Genomic DNA, 21,522 nt, shown 5'->3' with positions numbered 1-21,522 from the left:
ACAGTCCATGCCCCATGTGGGGCTCAAAGTCTTAATCCCCATTTTACAGACGAGGTAACTGAGGCACAGAGAAGTGAAGTGACTTGCCCAAGGGCACACAGCAGATATGTCGTGGAGCTGGGATTTGCCTTTATACCCATCCTTATCAATAGTAGCAGTGGTATTTAACTGAGTGGGTACTGAATGTAACAGAATTCGCTAAGCATTTGGGAAGTACAATTCAGCACTTAACAAATATATACATAACTAACTATACCTTCAACTATTTATTCAGATTTTTATCTTGGTGTATTCATTCTACTACCTATCTTTTCACTGTTCTTCCTACTACTCCCATTATTTGTAAATAATTGCAAATATCTATCTAATTAGATTGCAAGCTTCTGGTAGAGAGAGAATATGCAATTTGATTCTGTTGAATGGGCCAAGACCTTATTTTGTTATTATTATTAATATAATAATTTTATATAAAAATAACAGCAGTATTTTTTAGATCCTTGCTATGTATAGGCATGGTGTTAAGCGCTAGGGTAGATACAATTCAACAGATAAATGATAGGGAAGGAATTAGAATCTACGCTTCCTTTCTCCTGGTCTGTTGTTCTTTCCATTAGACCACACTGCATCTCCAAGCTGAGTGCAGTTGATCAGGGTCAGTCAATCAATAGTATGTATTAAGTGCATACTGTGTTCAGAGTACTGTACTAAGTCCTTGGGAGAGTACATGAGAGTTGGTAGACATCATCCCTGTCCATAAGGAACTTAGTTACACTCTGTAGGCATTCAATAAATACCATTATTAGCTACTATTACTTCCAAAACCCTCAAATGGTTCTCAGAGAGATACTAACATCACTGACAGAATCTGGCCAGCAAATAGTATTAATCTAATAAACTAAATGATTATTCTGGGCAAAGCTATGACATGTTGCACTACTACAGGATATTTTAGTAAAGTCCTGCTTGTGATATTCATTCTGTTTTAAACAGAGATCAGTGATGACAGGCTATTCCTCTAGCTGATATTGGTCAAGGAATTACAGAAGAAAAGGACTGGGGCAACTGAGTTAGTTGTGCCTGTATTTTATTTTAACTTCTAATAATCATAACAATTGTATTTGCTAAGCATTCATTATGTGTCAAGCACTGTACTAAGCCCTGAGGTAAAGATAATCTGACTGGACACAGACCATGTCCCTCTTGGGGCTCACAGTCTAAGTAGAAAGAAGGACAGGGATTCAATACCCATTCCACTTATCTGTTAGTCTGGGCAGTGTTTACAATTGGTGATGGAAGGGAGAAGCAAACAGTGGGTGATTTTTTCTCTAGCCGTTCATTAATCAGATTTAGATTTGAAGCCTTAACCTAGCAGTAACCATCACACCCCATTACTGGTTTGCTCTTCTCTAAGTGATGACAGTTTCCAGGTCTTCATTTGGATGTATGGATGCAGAATATGTGTCATATCTGGTTGCCATGGAGAAGCCTTAAAATCAGCAACCAGGATCACCAGAAGGTTGTCAAGAACCAAGTAAACACCCACCCAGTGGGTAGGAAACTGAAGTGAAATAACTCTTCAAAGTTATTAGTCATAGATGTATCTTCTGGAGAGAATGGGGTGATGTTAGTGCCATTTTAGAAATAAAAAAACAGGCTAATTACCACTACACGCACCAAGTGAGGTGGAGGTTCAGCTGAATGCAGAGGGGGTGTTGTCTGCACTGCTATTTCAGTTTCTTCATGCTCACTCTCACTGTAGCATTCTGCAGCATAAATGGAAACTTGAAATTGTTAAACTTGTCACCGCTTAGTCCAGAAAGTATCGACTGGGATTTTTTTTTACTTCTGAATATTTTTCTTGTAAAACTATATGCCACTTAATTTTCCGCACAAAAATTCATCACAATTGTTGATCTCTGCTTTAGGGAAAGGAGAACAGGATGGGACCAGAGGAAGGTGCAGATTCCATTGCTGCGGGCTTATTATTTCACTCCAGCAGGGACTCAGAGCACTTACATACTTTATACTCATCCTCAGCATGTATGCACAGATGTATATTCATTCATTTAAACAGCTATTTCTTCCTGACTTATTCTTATATCCTTGTTCTTCCTGTTGTAACTTCTGTCTTCCTTCTGCTCCCATTATTTGTAATTCCCTCAAAAAGAGTAGCAGACTGAAGGAGGGTAGCAGAAGAAAAAAAATAAATTTCAATTTCAAATTAGATCATGAGCCCTTAGAGATTGGGGAGTCATGTCTAATTCCCACTTGTGTATTCTTTTCCAGCTCTAAGTACAGTGCTCTGCATATAGTAACCACTTACTAAATACCATTATTATTACTACTACTACTACTTATAAAAATTAAGTTCTAATTAGATATGATTCTAAACCATACCATTATGGTCTTAAAGATGTGTTCCACCCAATACAATGTTTGAATGGTCATTTTTTTTCCTGATCACTGAAAATCGCAGGCTGGGCCCCAAAATGAAGTGTGCATCACTGTGAGAGATGACTCACTGCCATGGCTTCTTTTAGCCACTACTAAAAGGTTGAGCTTTTTGAACAAGTGAATTAAGCAGGAAGACCATCTATGGATTCACCAAGGTGGAAAAGAAGGCCAAAATGTTGCCTGGCTGAATCACATAGACTCGTGAAACAGCAGAATTCATGTGGGCAATATCTGAGTCAAAACTGTCAGAACTTCATAGTTGTGAAAATTAAACAGTCACACTGGCATTTGGCTTAGGTATCAGTGAGACCGTACAACCATCAAAATGTGTGTAACTTATTTACAGACAACTTGGGATGTAATTTCTAAAAGATGGCTGTTTGAGTGCAAGCTCAAAAAACTGAATGTGGAATGTAGCAAAAAGTCATTTTTTCACCTCATTTTTGCACCCCCAATCCTGACAAATTGCCCAGAGTTTGTGTTTCAAAATACCATACCTTCTGTCTTTTCTGTGGATTCAAGGTGGGTAACAGCTAATCCTAATTTATTTAGCCACCTAAATGAAAAATGAAAAAAAAGTATATTTACTAAGTCATGTGTGGCACAACATTGAGAAGTCACTGTTAGTGTCCATCCATACTTTCTTCCCCAGTTTCCCATAACTTTCAACACCATTTCCAAGATCCTTCCCCTACTGATCCAATATGTGGGCAAAGGGGTTATGCCAGCCCTGAACTTCAGTTCTTACAATTTTCATGCCTACAGTCAGGGAAGGCAACCTTTAAGAAGATTGTTTCTGGGATCTGGTAGGATAGTTATCTACAAGCAGACTTGGGCCACAGACATTTAGGGTCATTGATCCAGCCCATTGAGACTGGAAGCTCATTCCTCTTGCTTTGAAACAAGTTTCCTCTCACTCTTTGTCTGCTGAGTCATCCCAAGTTGAACATCAGTGCCTGGCAATTATGTCAGCTTGTCTGGACCATTAGATCCTAAGATCTTTGAGGCCAAGAGTTCTGTGATCTTCCTTCTGTTATATGTCTCCATGTCACGTGTTTAATGCTCTGAGCAGAGTAGACAATCCATGTATTTTGCTGGGGTTGAATATCCAAATGATGGTCTGAAGGCAAACTTCCCTAGGATATTTTAAGGAGCTCCATAAAATAAGACTTACTTATCCACTGTCTGCTCAAAATGACTATGTACCCCCTCACCCTCTGCTGGAAAGGGATAAAGGCTTTGGAAGCTAGAGCTAAGCTATTAGGTCAGCTGACATAGCCTTTTTTTAAATGGTATTCATTAAACTCTGTTGTAGACACAAGGTAATCAAATTAGATACAGTCTCTGTCCCACATGGGACTCACAGTCTTAATCCCTACTTTCCAGAGATGTTTAGTAATTTGCCCAAGGTCACACAGCAGACAAGTGGCAGAACTGGGATTAGAGTCCAGGTCCTTTTGACTCCCAAGCCTATGCTCTATCCCCTAGCCATACTGCTCCTCCTTCCTTCTCTGTACAGGTAGAATTGGGATATATGTACCATTAGACATAACACTGTCTACTGCTTCATAATTATTCAATATCCACCCAAATGGGAATATTTAATAAAAATTAAAACAGACAAATAGAAAAGCCAGTGGTGAATCACAGATCTCCCAGAAATTAGAAAAATTATCGCTAAAATGGGATTTTTAGCCTTGGGAATTTAGTGCTCACCATATACTACTACTATTACTACTACTAATAATAATAACAATAAATTATTGTGGTATCTACTAAGCCCTCTAGACTGTAAACTCCTGCTCTTGTCTGTAAACTCACTGTGATCAGGGAGCATGCCTGCTAATTTTGTTATATTGTACTCTCCCAAGTGCTTAGTACAGTGCTCTGTTCATAGTAAGTGCTCAATAAACACCATTGAATGATTGATTAAATGAGCACTTACTACATGCCATACACTGTGCTAAGCATTAAATAGTTAAATGATAATCAGATCATACACCACCCCTGACCCACATGGAGCCTTAGTCTAAGAGGGAGGAAGAACAGGTATTTCATCTGTATTTTACATATGAGGAAAGTGAGGCACCAGGCAAGTGGTGGCATCATAATTTGAACTCAGGTCTCCTGACTCCCAGGCCAGTGCTCTTTCTACTAGGCCACAGCCACTTCACATTGTTCCAATAGGAAAAATATTAAACTATCATACTGATCCTCTTCTATCCCATGCCGGATTTTACCAAAATTAGAACTGATACTCTGGGAACCTTGGAGTTCTCTATAAAGCTATTTAGTTTCTGTCCACCACCAACTTGGAATATTTCTTGTTCTGAGAAATACATAAAATTATAGCTACAAAAAAGCACCTGTTTGTGGTGAAGTGGATAAAGGCACAAAACAACACAGTTACTTGAAGGCAGATGACAGATGTTTCCTGGGTGTTTGTTGCTCATTAACTTGCCATGAATGTGTGTGCCAGAGGAACGCGAGGATTGAGACATCAATGTACAAAACAAGAACATTCTTTTTTAAAACACTGTGGTAGAACAGTAGCAACCACGAATCTTTGTTTAGAAACTGACTCTTCTATTACATCTAATTACTTCCCCTGTAGCTTTAAATTGAGGGTAGCTGCAAAACACAAGGGGTTTCTATTAAACTTAATTACTTTTCCTCTCCAGTCTAAAGGGTAGAAATGTAACAACTAAAGCAATTATCCACGGGAAAATTCTAAAATGGGAAATAACATAAAAATCTCCACTTCTTCTCAGTGTATCTTTTCTGAGTCTCTCTGAGTCATAATGTACTTTCCCAAGCACTTAGTACAGTGCTCTGTCTTGTCTTTATGCTGTCGAGTCATCTTCAATCCATGGCGACTCCATGGACACATTTCTCCCAGAACACCCCACCTCCATCTGCAATCCTTCTGATAGTGTATCCACAGAATTTTCTTGATAGAAATGCAGAAGTGGTTTACCATTGCCTTCTTCAACGCAGTAAACTTGAGTCTCTGCCCTCGACTCTCTCCCATGTGACTGCTGCCCAGCAAAGGTGAATTTTGACTTGTAGCAGATTGCCTTCCACTCACTAGCCACTGCCCAAGCTAGGAATGGAATAGACATGCCTCTGCTTGACTCTCCCTCCCATAACCGAGACTGGTAGAGAACTAGAAACTCACAAGGTGCAATCCTCTAGATGGTGAGCTCATTGTGGGCAGGGAATGTCACTGCTTATTATTGTATGGTACTTACCCAAGCACTTAGTACAGTGCTCTGCACACAGTAAGCACTCGATAAATATGATTGATTGAATGAATTAATGAATCCTGAGGGGGGTGCAGTGCTCTGTACTAAGACTTTTGTTTGCCCACTTTATTTATCCCTCCCTCAGCCCTACAGCCCTTATGTACATATCCAAAATTTATCTGCTTATATTAATGCCTGTCTTCCCTGTAGACTGTAAGCTCACTATGGGCAGGGAATGTGCCTTCCAACTCTTTAATATTGTACTCTTCCAAGCATTGATACAGTGCTCTACTCATAGTAGGAGCTTAATAAATTCAATCCATTGCTTTGCACACAGAAAGCACTCAATAAATACTACTGATTGTAGATTGATATTGGAGTATATTAACCAAAGGTCAACACTCAGAGCTGAAGGAAAGTGAGCTGGTTCCCTTTCAGCCTCAATCACTTTCATAACTGTATCATTTACCAGTGGTCAACTGTACCGTCAGTAGCATAGAAACAGATGCACGAGGCATCTACCCTACAGAGTCAAGGAAAGAAAAGGACAGGAAGTGTAGCTGCAAAGAAAGTCTTTAGGAATCCCTCCAGAGTGATCAAACTAGGGATTCTCAGACTTCCTAGGTAGACCCCTGAAAGTGTACCAGCAAAGTCATTTCCCATGAGGTCTTTGCTGACTGTATTTATGGCCCTTGGGTATTTGGTATTTGCCCCAGCCTCAGTCCCACAACACTTATGTATCTATCTATAAATTATTTACTATACATTATTATACATTATTTTTATAGTAATGTCTGTCTCCCCCTCAAGACTGTAAGCTCACTGTGGGCAGGGAACTTGTCTCCCAACTCTGTTGTCTTATACTCTTCCAAGTACTTGGTACATTGCTCTGCAGTCAACCAATCAATCATATTTATTGAGTGCTTACTATGTGCAGAACACTGTTCTTAGCATTTGGGAGAATAAAATGCAACATTCCCGTCCAGTAAGTGCTCAACAAATACTACTGATTGATTGATAAGCCATTATTTCCATACTTCTGAATCAGCTATGCACTTGGCTGGGTACCATTAGGTATTCACATACTCATTCCATTCCCGCAGCACTTATGTGAATGTTCTTATACTATATTATTTCCACTATCTATAATCTATTTTTAAATTTGTCTCTTTTTTAAGTTATTTGTTAAGGACTAATTATGTACCAGACACTGTATTAAGGTGCTGGGGTAGATACTAATCAGGTTAGAAAGAGTCCACGTCCCACATGGGGCTCACAGTCTTAATCCCCATTTTATAGAAGAGGTAACTGAGGCACAGAAAAGTTAAGTGACTTGCCTAAGGCCATATAGCAGACAAGTAGCAGAGCCTGGATTAGAATAATAATAATAATAATAATGGTATTTGTTAAGCACTTACTATGTGCCAAGCATTGTTTGTTCTAATCACTGGAGTAGATGCAAGGTAATCAAATTGTCCCATGTGGGGCTCACAGTCTTCATCCCTATTTTACATATGAGGAAACTGAGGCACAGAGAAGTGACTTGCCCAAAGTCACACAGCTGACAAGTGGCAGGGGTGGTATTAGAACCCACGACCTTGACTATCAAGCCCGTGCTCTTTCCACTAAGCCAGGCTGCTTCTCAGTAGTATTTACTGAGCCCTCACTGTGTGCAGAGCACTGTACTAAGCACTTGGAAGAGTACAACAATATAACAGACACATTCCCTTTCCACAAAGAGCTGTCTAGAGTGGGAGATGGACATTACAATAAATAAATAAATTATGGCTACATTCATAAGTGCTGTGGGGCTGGATCAGGGGATGAATAAAGGGAACAAGTCAGGGTGATGCAGTGGAGAGTGGGAGTGGGAGGGAGTGGGAGAAAAAGAAACTAAGGCTTGGTCAGGGAATTCCAATTGGAGGAGATGTGCCTTCAATATGACTTTGAAGTTGGGGAGAATGATCGTCTGTCAGATATGAAGAGGGAGGGCGTTCCAGGACAGAGGCAGGATGTGGGCGCTAGACTGGTGGTGAGATAGTCAAGATGGAGAGTGAGTAGATTGGCATTAGAGGAGCGAAGTGTGCAGGCTGGGTAATAGTAGGAGAGTAGCGAGGTGAGGTAGGAGGGGGCAAGGTGATTTAGTGCCGTATAGCCTATGGTAAGGAGTTTTCATCTGATGCGGAGGTGGATGGGCAACTACTGGAGATTCATGAAGAATGGGGAAACATGGACATAGAACATAGAACCTAGAGCCTTCTTACTCCCTGGCCCATGCACTATCCACTGGACCATGCTGCTTCTAAGGAGCTTATGCTCCTCAGAGAAGCTTTACAGGGAGTCATAGGGAGACAGTCTACAGTTCACTGCAGTTCACTGTAGACTGTAAGCTCCCTGTGAGCAGGGGTTGCATCTACCAGCTCGATTATATCATACTTTCCCAAGCACTTAGTACAGTACTCTGCATACAGCAAGCACTCAATAAACATCCTGATTGATTGATTTCCGGAGTCCTCCTAAAGGGTCAGAGAATCAAACCAGTGTTGGGTTCACCATCGAAAGACCATAGACCAAAGAATGACTCAGACTACCTTCACTCCCCCATCACTGCCCTCAACGCCACCCTCACTAGATTTACCCCAGAAGGCAGGAAAAAATATAAAAACAAAGCTGGATTTAATGAAGAAGAACCATTCTAACTAGGATCACACTGCATGTCAATATGGAGCAGCAGCACAGCCTAGCAGACAGAACACGGGCCTGGGAGTCAGAAGGACCAGTGTTCTAATCCTGGCTCTGCCACTTGTCTGCTGTGTGACTTTGGGCAAGTCACTTAACTTCTCTATACCTCAGTTACCTTATCTATAAAATTGGGATTAAGACTGGGAGCCCCATGTGGGATATGGACAATGTCCAACTTGATTAGCTCGTTTCTACCCCAGTGCTTAGAATAGTGTCTGGCACATAGAAAACACTTAAGAAATATCATTAAAAATTACATTCCTTTGAGTCTACTTTAATATTTACTCTTTCTCTGTGTCCCCCTCCTACTTAGAATATGAGCTCCATGTGAGACAGAGATTGTGTCTAACCTTTGTATCTATCCCAGCATACAGTCCAATAATAATAATAGTAATAATAATTATGGCATTTGTTAAGTGATTTCTATGTGCCAGGCACTGTACTAAGCACAGGGGTGGATACAAGGAACCTGGGCTGGACACAGTCCCTCTCCTGCATGGGGCTCCCAGTCTTAATCCCCATTTTACAGATGAGGAACTGAGACACAGAGAAGTTAAGCAACTTGCCCAAAGTCACACAGCAGACAAGTAGCAGAGCCAGGATAAGAACTTATAATCTTCTGACTTCCAAGCCCATGCTCCTTCCACTATGCCAGGATGCTTCAGTGTCTGGCACATAGAAAGTGCTTAATAAGTGCCATAATTGTTATTATTATTGGTATTATTATTGTTGCTGTTGTTGTTATCTACTGACTCCTGAAAACCCTCTGTAAATAAGAATTTAAATAGTAGTCACAGTTGAATATTTTAATATAGATATAACATCTGCAGGAAAGAAAGAGCAAAGCCACTCTGGGATATCATGCACACTTAGAAAAACATAGCAAAGAGAACTGGGTTTAAATACAGCAAGTTGAATTGAAGTTAGAGGTAAGGAAGAACTTTCCAATGGTAAAAATTAAATGTGAAAATTCCATTTCTACTCCGCTAATCTTTACATTCATGGCAGAGTATTTCATCAGTACCCTCCTCTCTTTGTGAAGTGCCCACCTGGGTACCCTTGGAAGTGGTTTCTGCAGCTTGCTTGGAAACAGAACGGTGGATTAGATGACCCCCTCGTGTTTGGATTCTACTGAAATGTAACAGCCCTTAAGGTGCTGAACCATTAAAATGACCTTGGTTTCCACCCATCAAATCGAATGTCTCTGTGGTAGAATCCCCTAAGTTATTTTTAAATAACTCATTTTGTTCATGTGCATTTTTTCTTTGATCCAATGCCTTTTTCAAAGTGAAGACAACACTGGGGAATGAGTCATCAGAAGCATTAGAAGCATCAGAAAAAAAAATACTCATAAGGAAAAATTTTAGGTATTTTAGGTCCAATATTAGCCTATAATTAGAATTTAAATGCATACTTACACATTCATTTCCTGAACATTTTCCGCTGCAAAATAGAAAGTCTTGATCTGTGGATGGCTGATCTTAAAGGCACTTAAAGGATAAAATTAAACACACATATGGAGAAGGTTACATAAATAAGAAGTTAGTCAATTTATGATTTTCTATGTCAAATGAAGCCCCATTCCTTAATCCTACTCTATATTTTTTTATTAACTCAGTGAAATTATAAATACATACTTCAATGTCCTGACTCTCAAGGGCATATGGAAGTTAGGTCTGGATTATATTAACTGCACCGGAAAATACACTATCCTCCACTGATCAGAACCATATTCAAATGTTAAGTGCAGCTCTGACCATCTAATTTTAAAATGATTGTGAAAAAATTGGAGACAGCCTAGAAGAGAACAACAAAAGTGACTAAAATGAAGGACATTAGGTCCTACAGAGAAAGCATAAAGGAATTGGAGTTGTTCTTTTTGCACAAGAGCAAGGCATAAGCATAAGGCAGCATCATTAGTTGTCTTCAACCTTAAAGCCTGTGGGGGTTTTTAAGAGGTGGTTGTTGACTTGTCTTCCTCCATGACCACCCCCAAAATGGAACAAGTGGAATAATTATAATTGTGGAATTTGTTACGTGCTTATTTTGTGCCAGGCACTGTACTAAGTCCTGAGGCGACCACAAGGAAATTGGGTTAAATAAATAATTTTGGCATTTGTTAAGTGCTTAGTATGTGCAAAGCACTGTTCTAAGTGCTGGGGAGGACACAAGGTGATCAGGTTGTCCCATTTGGGGCTCACAATCTTAATCCCCATTTTACAGATGAGGTAACAGAAGCACAGAGAAGTTAAGTGACTTGCCCAAGGTCACACAGCTGAGAAGTGGTGGAGCCAGAATTTGAACCCATGACCTCTGACTCACAAGCCCGTGCTCTTTCCACTGAGCCATGCTGCTTCTCAAGGGCTGGGTTGGACACAGTCCATGTCCAACATGGGGCTCAAAGCCTTAATCTCCATTTTACACAAGGTAACTGAGGCACAGAGATGTTAAGTGATTTTCCCAAGGCCACACAGCACACAAGTGGTGCAGCTGGGATTAGAACCCAGGTCCTTTTGACTCCTAGGCCCAAGGTCTACCCACTTGTCCATGCTAGGAGAAATGGACCTAAATTTCAGCAGGAGACAATTCAACCCAGTCTTTGAAAATTTCTACTGGAAATTAATCCTATCAAATCTGTGATCAAAAACATGTTTGATCCAGATAGCTAAAGGGGCTCAGTGACCTCCTTGCTAAGACATGAACAATGAAACAGTAGCTCTATGGCAGGGTGACCAGAGAAACAAGAGACCTTATTTGCCAAGACTTTCTGATTTTTATTTTGTTCCTATATATAGGTTAAGACTTTATTATATGAACCCTGGGTCTCCTCTGACTCAAGAAGGGTTGGTTAATTTGCAGATCCACAGAATCACAGAAAATAGATATACTGCACTTGGTGGGGGAATTTTTAAATTAATTCTTTATTCTTTTTTACAAAATGTGAGTTTCAAAAGTTTACTGATGCTATGAATCCTGATATTCATATATGTGTAACATTCATACAGTTTAAGATGGTTCACATTTGTAACCTTTCCATACATCATTTATTTCAAATATCTTTTCCCTAATACAGATATTAGACATATTTTAGTTCACTAATTCTTATAGCATTCCTCCCACAAAATTCCTCACTCACTTTGCCACTCCATATATATATAATACTATATATATATATATATATATATATATATGCACATGCCATACACAAAGTTCAAGCATGTGATTCATTTGGAGTTCCAACCCCTAACAATTATGTAGAAGTTCTCAGTTCATTGGTTCTCTCTTGGTCCTAGAATAGATTTCCAAGACCAAAAGCGAGTGAATCTATGAAGGGGACCATGGGTTACTGAAGCTTGCTTTGTTGGTACAGAGCCCACAGTTTCCATCATTCCACGACTGATAATCTGCAGAGTTCTGCAGCTTCAGGTTCCTCACTACAAATGAACTCTCTCCCATGACCCCCAGTCTGAGAAACACCACTTTAGATCATTCAAATTCTAGATAGAATGACAACTCACTGCTTTTTTTTGGACTCCGTTGCTCTGTCCACAATGAATTCAGGTAGGTTGATGAATCCATCAGCTTTCTCTGCCTATAAGAAGTACATTTTACAGCTTCTAAATATAAAATCATAACTACAAGTGAACTGAAAAGAACAGATACTGAAACTAGACCATCAGTTCAAAAAAACAGCAAAATTTTCAAAATGCATCACAAAAAACAGTCAAATTATAGGAAAAAATCAATGAAAAAGTCTATAACTTTTCATTTATAATCCATCAACCAGTGGTATTTATTGGCCCTTATTGTATGCAGGGCACTGTACTAAGCACTTGAGAGAAAACAATACAGTTACTACCTCTAGACTGTAAGGTCATTATGGGCAGGGAACTCATCAACCAACTGTATTATATTGTACTCTCTCAAGCACTTAATACAATAGTCTGCACACAATAAGTGCTCAACAAATATGATTGATTGAATGCTATCTTCTCTGTCCACCCTCAGGGACTTTCCAGTATAGCCTGGCCCAAGGATTCTCTCCATTTACTTTCTTTTAATTTTCAGTGACTTCACTTACTAGAAAAGCCACTGGAAAATCCATTTCCATGCAGAAGATCTGAATGCTCCATAGAATCAAGCTTCATTTATTTATTTATTGAAAAATGCTACTGAGTTATAGCTTTTGGCAGAAGATTGCACGGTTCTTAAAATTTTGGAAAAGAGAAACTAGCATTTTCTTTGAAGCAGACCATTGCTTTCTCCTGACAACTTAAGTGGATTCACTGTGGCCTTACCAAATAGGGAAGACTTTGTTACAACTCTACAGACAGATGGAGACAGGATGGATCTAGTCACTATTTGGTTAAACCACATTAAATTACAGTGCAGGAATAGAAGGAAGCCTGATATGGAAAGCCCACCCAGACCACTTTTTTCTGAGTGAAAAAAGAATGATTCAGGAGAGACAGTCTGGCTTGAACAGAAACTGAAGTGGTTAGATGCACTAGTAGAACTGAGAAGTGGAAAGGAAACACAGAATTGTGGTATTTCTTAAATGCTTACTATGTGCCAGCCACTGTTCTAAGCACTGGAGTATATACAAGATAATCAGTTTGGACACATTCCCTGTCCCACGCAGGGCTCACAATATTCCACATGCTTATTTCCACATGTATGGTTTTTAAAATTCAATCCTTGGTTTTTATGAACACAAAATTCCCCTACAAAGTTTTGAGTGTGACGCAAAAGGCATACTTGGCTGGGCAATTTGAAAAGAAAGAACAAAGACTTTGCAGTGAATATTTAAGGCTCTTGAAATAATTGGAGGCCAGCATACATTAATTTAGGGCAAGAAACAATTTTTCTTTACACAACAGTACCTTGAACTAAAATCAAATTTTTTTTTGCACCTGTGCTGCTCTTGCCCTAATCCCATTGAATGTGGTGGTTATTCACAATTACCTTTTGAATGTTATTTTACATGAATTCTATTATAATTCAGGGTGAATGAATCATTCATGAATGGAAGCCCTCAACTGATGTTATTAATATTTGCATGTCTTCTCTTTAAATTTCAGACATTTAACCTCATGCTAACTCCACAGAAGCTATTTCAATATGTTGTTTTTGTATTTTCCTTTCACCCCTCTCATCCAATGACTGGCTTTTCTTCCTCATATTAGTCTGTTATTGTCAATTATTCTCACTCCTGTCTAGAAATAAGAACACAGAGTCTGCTATCCAAAGGCAATCTATACTCTCTATATAATCTCTAAGCCTCACAATATTGTACTTGGCTCAATCAATCAATTATATTTATTGAGTGCTTACTGTGGCACAGCACTGTACCAAACTCTTGAGAGTGTGCAATATAACAAACTTCATAGACACATTCCTTGTCCACAATGAAAGGGGAAGCAAGAAACGAGTTTTCATTTTTCCCCTACTTTTCTAATCCCTGAAAGAGAAAATGTCATGCATTTCTTGGAGAACCAAAGCAATCTGAGGAAACAAAGGTTTGTTAGTCAAAACCTGGTCTCTTTCTCCCATTAAAATGCTCAGTCTCATAGCTTATCCTCAAGGAATTGAATTAATTGAAAAAAAAGCAGGCCCCTCCTCTGTCAATTAATTCTAAAAATATAGTATTAGGTATTTAAAGGTAATTATGGAATGTACCAAAGAATCAGGTCACTAACTCTGGAAGTGAGCCCTTTGTCCAAGTGAAAGTTCAGTTCTGAATATCTGGGTTTAAGTTCCTCTTTCCTTGAATTTTCACTGCATCTTTTCCCAAGATCAAGGTACAATCATTGTCAATTTATCAATTAACAGTATTTACTGATCTATCATATGAAAAGCACTGTACTAAGTGCTTGAAAAAGTACAGGAGACTTAGTAGATCAAATCCCTCCCCTGGAGGAGTTTACAATCTAGGGAGGGTGAGCAGACACTAAATATAATTTAGAAGGAGGAGGAACTAACAGATTGCAAAGAATGTACCTAACTGCTATGGGGGCATGTGAGTACCCAAGTGCTTAGATAGTTTGGAAGTGTCAGTTGTGGGGAATATAGGGTGGAGAGATGAGAGATTAATGAAGAGAAGGTCTCCTGGAGGAGATATGAGTTCAGAAGGAATTTGAAGATGGGGAGATCTGTAGTCTGTTATATAAGAAGGAGTGTTTCAAGCAGTAGGGAGAATGTGAGCCAGAGTTAGCAGTGGGAATGATGAGAGTGAGGCATAGCAAGTACGCTGTTGTGAAAGAAATGAAGAGTGCAAGATGTGATAAAGATGATAAATGGGCAGAGAAGTCAAAGTACCTTGAAGTCAGAGAGTTTTTATTTGATGCAGAGAGGAAGAGGCCACCACTGGAGGTTTCTGAGGAGTGGGGTGTCTTGCCCAGAGTGATGTTTAAATCAAATGATCCAAGCAGCAGAGTGAAGTATGGAATAGAGAGGGGAGAGAATGTAGGCTGCGGGGCAGCGAGGAGGCTGATGCACTAGTTTAGCCAAAATATTACCAGTGCCTGGACTATCGAGGTGACAGTTTGGATGGTGAGGAAGAGGAAGATTCTGGAAATTTTTGTGAATGAAGAACCAACAGAAACTTAGCAATTGACTGAATTGGGGGGTTAAAAGAGAGGACAAAGATGAAGCTAATGCCAAGGTTATAGGCTTGAAAAATGGGGAGGATTATAGTACTGTCAAAGTTAGTGAGGATTTAGGAGAGAAATGAGGAATCCCCTCTTGAAATATAACCGAGGATGAGAGGGTGAATGCTGAGTGGGAGGGAGCATGGGTGGGCAAAAGGTAGATTTGAGGAAGCTCAAAACCAAGTCTATTATATTGTAATATCCTAAGCACTTACTATAGTGTTCTGCACCCAGTATGTGCTTAGTAAACACAAGTGATTGACTGATGGTTTTGAATTTGTTCAACTGTGTAGTAGTCAACTTCTTCAGGGATGAGAGGGGGGCAGGTAAGGGCGGTGGAGCACTAGGAGTTTCAGGAGGGGTTAAAGGTCTGGTATATTGGGAAGGGCTAATGATTGGTATGACAATGTTCAGTAAAAAGTATTCTCCAAATATCACAAACTTCAGGGTTAGAAGGAAAGAGAGAAGGCTACATGATCATTTCCAAATTTAACAATATGTGGGCACTGTGTGATTCCTTTAGATTTCATCTAATAATTCCACCTCTTCCCTCATAAATGAAATGGGATCAGTATCCTTCCTCATAGGGAAATTGAGAAGATGAATTAGATTGTGTCTGAAACTCTTTGTAGGAAGGAACTATATAAATACAAGCCACATTATTACTGTCTTCAAGTTTCAGTTTTCCTGTTTTTGAAGCAGCAGGACCTAGTGGAAAGAGAACAGGCCAGAGAGTCAGAGGACCTAAGATCTAAAGTTGGCTCTGCCACTGGTCTACTATGTGATTTTAGGCAATTCACTTAGACTGTGAGCCCGTTGTTAGGTAGGGATTGCCTCTATTTGTTGCCGAATTGTACTTTCCAAGCACTTAGTACAGTGCTCTGCACACAGTAAGTGCTCAATAAATACGATTGAATGAATGAAATGAATTAACTTCTCTGTGCCACAGCTCTGTCATCTGCAAAATGTGGATTCAATATCTGTTCTCCTTGCTATGTGGACAGTGAGCCCCATGTAGGACCTAATTATCATACATCTACCCCAGCGCTTAATACAGTGCTTGATAAAGTAAGCACTTTATAAGTACCACAATTATTATCATCATTATTATTATGTTATCAATTTTATTCTTCTTCTATAAGTCAGGAGGGAGGACAGGGGGATTTCTTTGGGGAAACACAAGAGTACAGTCTCCACAGATCACATTAACCCTTGGTCAGAAGAGATTTCTGGTGCTTTTAGGTATTGTTGCCTTTTACTCTAAATTATGGTTCCTCTTAAAAAAATTTTATTTGCATAGATATGGAAGAATTTCTCAAGTTCTGCACGTACTCCAAATCCTCCTTTAAGAAAATGTGAGTGCATATGAACTTACACAGAGATGATCAACAGATTGATGCAAGTGAGAAAGAGCTAAAGAAAGACTGGCAAATGAAGGATTAAATAGGAAAGACATTTTTAAAAATGAGTGGGAGCAAATTGGATTAAACCATATTTTAACAGCATAAATTGTATCCTTCAATGCTGAATACATATCTTGCAACTACAGGAGCGAGAGGGTAAATAAAAACAATCCAACAGAAAAAAAATACAAGAGTATGTAGACTCATTCCCTGCCCACAGTGAGCTTCCAGTCTACGGTCTCTGATAATAATAATATTTATTAAGCACTTAATATGTGGTAAGCAGTGTACTAAACAATTGGGTAGACACAAAACAATCAGGTCCTGTGGAGGCCTCTAAGTAGGAAGGAGATGAGGTATTGAATCCCCATTTTGCCAATGTGGGAACTGAGGCACAGAGAAATGAAATGACTGGCCCAAGGTCACATAGCAGGTACATGACAGAGCTGAGATTAAAACCCAGCTCCTCTGATTTCCAAGACTGTGATCTTTCCACTAGACCACACTGCTTCTCCACTGATCACGACAGTTGCCCTGCACAGGGTCTGCTCCAGGTCTGCTTGGCCTTTTCTAGGGGAATACATTTGAAACCACACAGAGTGTTCCAGGCAGGGCCTCAGAATGGTGCACCTTTTGTATTCCAGCCCCTTTCCCAGTGTTGGGGGGCACTCAGCTGGTTTCTTGGGCAATGGCCACACCTCACACAGGTGGTTCCATCCAACAGCTCTCCACAACTTTAAACCTATGTCTCGTCAAGCCTCCATGATGGGCGTTATTTTTCCCCGCACTTGCTCCCAGTGATCATCTGCTGGGCTTCTGCCCCCCCGACTCAGCTTTTCGCAGGTCTTCCTGCAATTGGTCCCCATCTTCCTGGCATTGCCTCATTCCAGAGGGCTTGGGGTTATTAGCCAACTTAGAAATTTCAGGTTATTTATAAAAGGTTAGGCCAAATTATTCCCAGCAGGGATGTCCCCCACTAGGCTGTAAGCTCCTCCAGGACAGGGATCATGTCCATTAATCCTACAGTACTTTCCCAAGTACTTCTTAGTATTGTGCTCTGCACACAGTGGGTGCTCAGTAAATACTATTGATTGCTGGATCCCTGGAAGACCTCATGCTGAAAGATTGCCTTTTAACCCTACCCTTCAGAATAAGCGTAGTATAAAGTCTGGAATTGACCTCATGAGATTAAGTTCATTTCTCAGCCTCCAGGCAGTCCTGAAGCCATGTGGCCTAGTGGAAAAAGAAAGGGCCCAGGAGTCTGAGGCCCTGGGTTCTAATTCCAGCTCTGCCATTCACTTGCGGTGTGACCTTGGGTAAGTCACTTTACTTCTCTGGACCATAGCTTCCTCATCTGTAAAATGGATTCAATATCTGTTCTTCCTCCTCCTTAGACTGAGAGCCCTGTGTAGGACAGGAACTGATTATCTTGACTTTACCCCACCATCTAGCACGGTCTTTGCCACATAGTAAGTCCTTAGCAAACCGCTACCCTGCTGGTTCAATCTCTCATCCTATCCCGACTGGATTACTGCATCAGCCTCCTCTCTGATCTCCCATCCTCCTGTCTCTCCCCACTTCAATCTATACTTCACGCTGCTGCCCGGATCATCTTTGTGCAGAAACACTCTGGACATGTTACTCCCCTCCTCAAAAATCTCCAGTGGCTACCAATCAACCTAAGCATCAGACAAAAACTCCTCACTCTTGGCTTCAAGGCTCTCCATCACCTCGCCCCCTCCTACCTCACCTCCCTTCTTTCCTTCTACAGCCCAGCCCACAACCTCTGCTCCTCTGCCACTAACCTCCTCACTGTGCCTCATTCTCACCTGTCCCGCCGTCGACCCCCGGCCCACATCCTCCCCCTGACCTGGAATGCCCTCCCTCCGCACATCCGTGAAGCTAGCTCTTTTCCTCCCTTCAAAGCCCTACTGAGAGCTCACATCGTCCAGGAGGCCTTCCCAGACTGAGCCCCCTCCTTCCTCTCCCCCTCTCCATCCCCCCACCCTACCTCCTTCCCCTCCCCACAGCACCTGTATATATGTTTGTACAGATTTATTACTCTATTTATTTTACTTGCACATATTTACAATTCAATTTATTTTATTTTGTTAATATGCTTTGTTTTGTTGTCTGTCTCCCCCTTCCAGACTGTGAGCCTGCTGTTGGGTAGGGACTGTCTGTATATGTTGTCAACTTGTACTTCCCAAGCGCTTAGTACAGTGCTGTGCATAAAGTAAGTGCTCAATAAATGCGACTGAATGAATGAATTAAATGCCACAGTTATTGTCACCATTATCGTTAACACCTTTTTAAACTTTTTGGTTCTAAGCTATACTGTAATGCCTGTGGGAAGCATTACTTTCTGACCTGGGAGTATGGGGCAGGGAATCTGGCTACCAACTTTGCTGTACTGCACTCTCCCAAGTGCTTAGTACAGTGCTCTGCACACAGTAATCACTCAATAAATATTACTGATTGACAAAAAAAATTATTTGAGGAGTGCCCTTTTCCTGAAGAGATTTATGGAGGCAGATTGCATTTGAGGAATGACTGAAGAGATCAGGATTGTTCAGTCTGGAAAGATAAATGCAGAGAAAGGACATGAGAGACCTTGAAGTTTATAAATTCAGGAAAGGGGTGGTCAGGGTGGACCACTGTCCTTTGTCCACACACTGCAAGACAAAAGGGCTCCCATTGAAGGTTGAAGGTGATGTGCTCTATATTTCTTTACAGAGCAGGTAGTAAAACATAAAATTAATTATCAAAGGGAGAACAGGTCAATAGATTCAAGGCAGATAAATTTGTAGGTGAGAGGCTCAGGATGTATCCTTTGATACCACTTTTGGAGACAAAAAGTCAGGTTAGATAAATGGGGAAGCAGCATAGTCTAGTGGAAAGAGCACAAATCTGGAAGTCAGGGAATCTGTGTTCCAATCCCGCCTCTGCTACACTCACCTGCTGTGTGACCTTGGGAAAATCATTTAACTTCTCTGTGTTTGCTTCCTCATCTGTAAAATGGTGGGTGAAACACTTGTTCTCCTTCCCCCTTAGAATATGAGCCCTATTTGAGGCAGGGACTATGTCCAGCCTGATGATTTTGAATCTGCCCAGAATTTAGCACATTGCTTGGTATTTAGTAAGCATTTAATAATTACCACAATTATCATTATTGTTATTATAATGAGACTGTCATTATAACCAAATATGACATTTCTTATGGTTTTTGTTTTAATGCATCAGCATCAAAGCAAGACTGATTGCAGCACACCTTTACTGGGTAGGATTATGGCAGTATTCCCATCTTACTACTGTCCAATGAGCTGCTGTGGGGGCACTATCAATAAAGTCAGAACCTCTGGGCTTGAATGCAAAAAATCATCTGTCTTGAGTGCTAAAAATGAATCCTTTAAGGACCCTACTGAAGCTTGACGTCATCTTTGAAATCAATGTTACAGTTACATGTATTCTAAATAATATTAATAATAATAATGGTAGTGTTGTTTGTTAAGAGCTTACTATAAGCTAAACACCGTGCTAAGCACCAAGGTAAATACAGTAATATCAGATAGGATACAGTACCTGCCCAAAATGGGACTCATAATATAAGAGACGGAGAATAGATTTCAATCTCTATTTTACAGATGAGGAAACTGAAACACAAAGCATTTAAGTGACATGTCCCAGATCATATAGGAAGCAAGGGATGAAACTAGGATTAAAACCCAGGTTTCCTGGCTCCCAGGCCTGTGCTGTTGCCTCCCAGGCCTGTGCTGTTGCCACGAGACCATGCCGCTTCTCCAAATACTGTATACCCTTTCTCCTTACTCTGCCTGGTTTTGCCACCATTGCTTCTTTATCCCTTATGTTGATTGTCCCAGCCCCGTCCTTCACTTTCCCCTGAACAACTCTGTAGTCTCACTTTCTCATAAGATACACATTAACAACTAGTGTCCCTTGCCTTCCATAAATACAATGGAATGATTGATTGATACCTACAACTTTTGAAAATCACCGAACTAGGAAAATTTTCCTACAGGAGATGGAGATTGTGCTATTTAGCTTTATGATACTGAGCTTGGACTAAAAACAACAAAAATAACAAACACAGGGACTGCTAAATATCCAGTGCCACTGAGAAGTATTGGCCAAGATCTATCTGCTAACTGCAAAGTAATTATGACTCAATTAGCTTCCCGGACAGAAGAATGGCCTGAGTCAAGACAGAATCAATATTGGAAATATTGGAAATAATCTTTCCAATATTGGAAATTGGAAAGAATATCATTGCTGGGTTGGGGCACTGTGTGCGCAAAGACTGAAGTTTACAAAATTATATTTACAACCTGTCTTGCCTTATGCTGTCAAATCATCTCCAACACATAGTGAATCCATGGACACATCTCTCCCAGAATGCCCCACCTCCATCTGCAATCATTCTGTTAATATATCCAGAGTTTTCTTGGTAAAAATATGGAAATGGTTTACCATTGCCTCCTTCCACACAGTAAACTTGAGTTTCTGCCCTCAACTCTCTCCCATGGCACTGCTGCCCACCACAGGGGAGTTTTGACTTGTAGCATATTGCCTTCTAGTCGTTAGCCACTGCCCAAGCTAGGAATGGAATGGGTATGCCTCTGCTTGACTCTCCCTCCCATAGTTGAGACTAGTAGAGTACTGGAAACTCTTCAGATGCGATCCTGAGAGAGGATGAATTTACAACTACTGAAGTTTAAAGCTGGAAATGCAAAGTTTGATTGCCTGAAGACTGTGAGCCCACTGTTGGGTAGAGACCGTCTCTATATGTTGCCAACTTGTACTTCCCAAGCGCTTAGTACAGTGCTCTGCACACAGTAAGCGCTCAATAAATATGACATTGATTGACTGATTGATTGATTGGATCAAATGGGCAACCTAGGGCTTTTCTTTGACAAAGGGAATGAAAATAATCCCAAATTAGCCTGATTTTTGAAATGGCATTTGTTGGGCACTTACTATATGTCGAGCACTATTCTAGGCACTAGAATA

At 40.4% G+C, this 21,522-nt stretch overlaps 1 protein-coding gene across 2 annotated transcripts in view; it reads right to left on the bottom strand.

Annotated features, from left to right (window-relative positions):
• Positions 1-21,522, bottom strand: part of IPCEF1 (interaction protein for cytohesin exchange factors 1) — a 140,290-nt gene that overhangs the window by 31,365 nt on the left and 87,403 nt on the right. For both annotated transcript variants that reach the window (XM_038769087.1, XM_038769090.1), the window contains 4 exons: positions 11,960-12,033; positions 9,860-9,931; positions 2,952-3,010; positions 1,675-1,763 (listed from right to left, as the gene is read on the bottom strand). In XM_038769087.1, coding sequence (XP_038625015.1) covers positions 1,675-1,763; positions 2,952-3,010; positions 9,860-9,931; positions 11,960-12,033 — 294 coding nt within the window. The remainder of the gene's footprint in view (positions 1-1,674; positions 1,764-2,951; positions 3,011-9,859; positions 9,932-11,959; positions 12,034-21,522) is intronic.

Source organism: Tachyglossus aculeatus, chromosome 2 (assembly GCF_015852505.1).
Source record: "Tachyglossus aculeatus isolate mTacAcu1 chromosome 2, mTacAcu1.pri, whole genome shotgun sequence".
In the NCBI taxonomy this organism is placed as follows: domain Eukaryota; kingdom Metazoa; phylum Chordata; class Mammalia; order Monotremata; family Tachyglossidae; genus Tachyglossus; species Tachyglossus aculeatus.
This window is presented reverse-complemented; position numbering and strand designations above follow the sequence as displayed.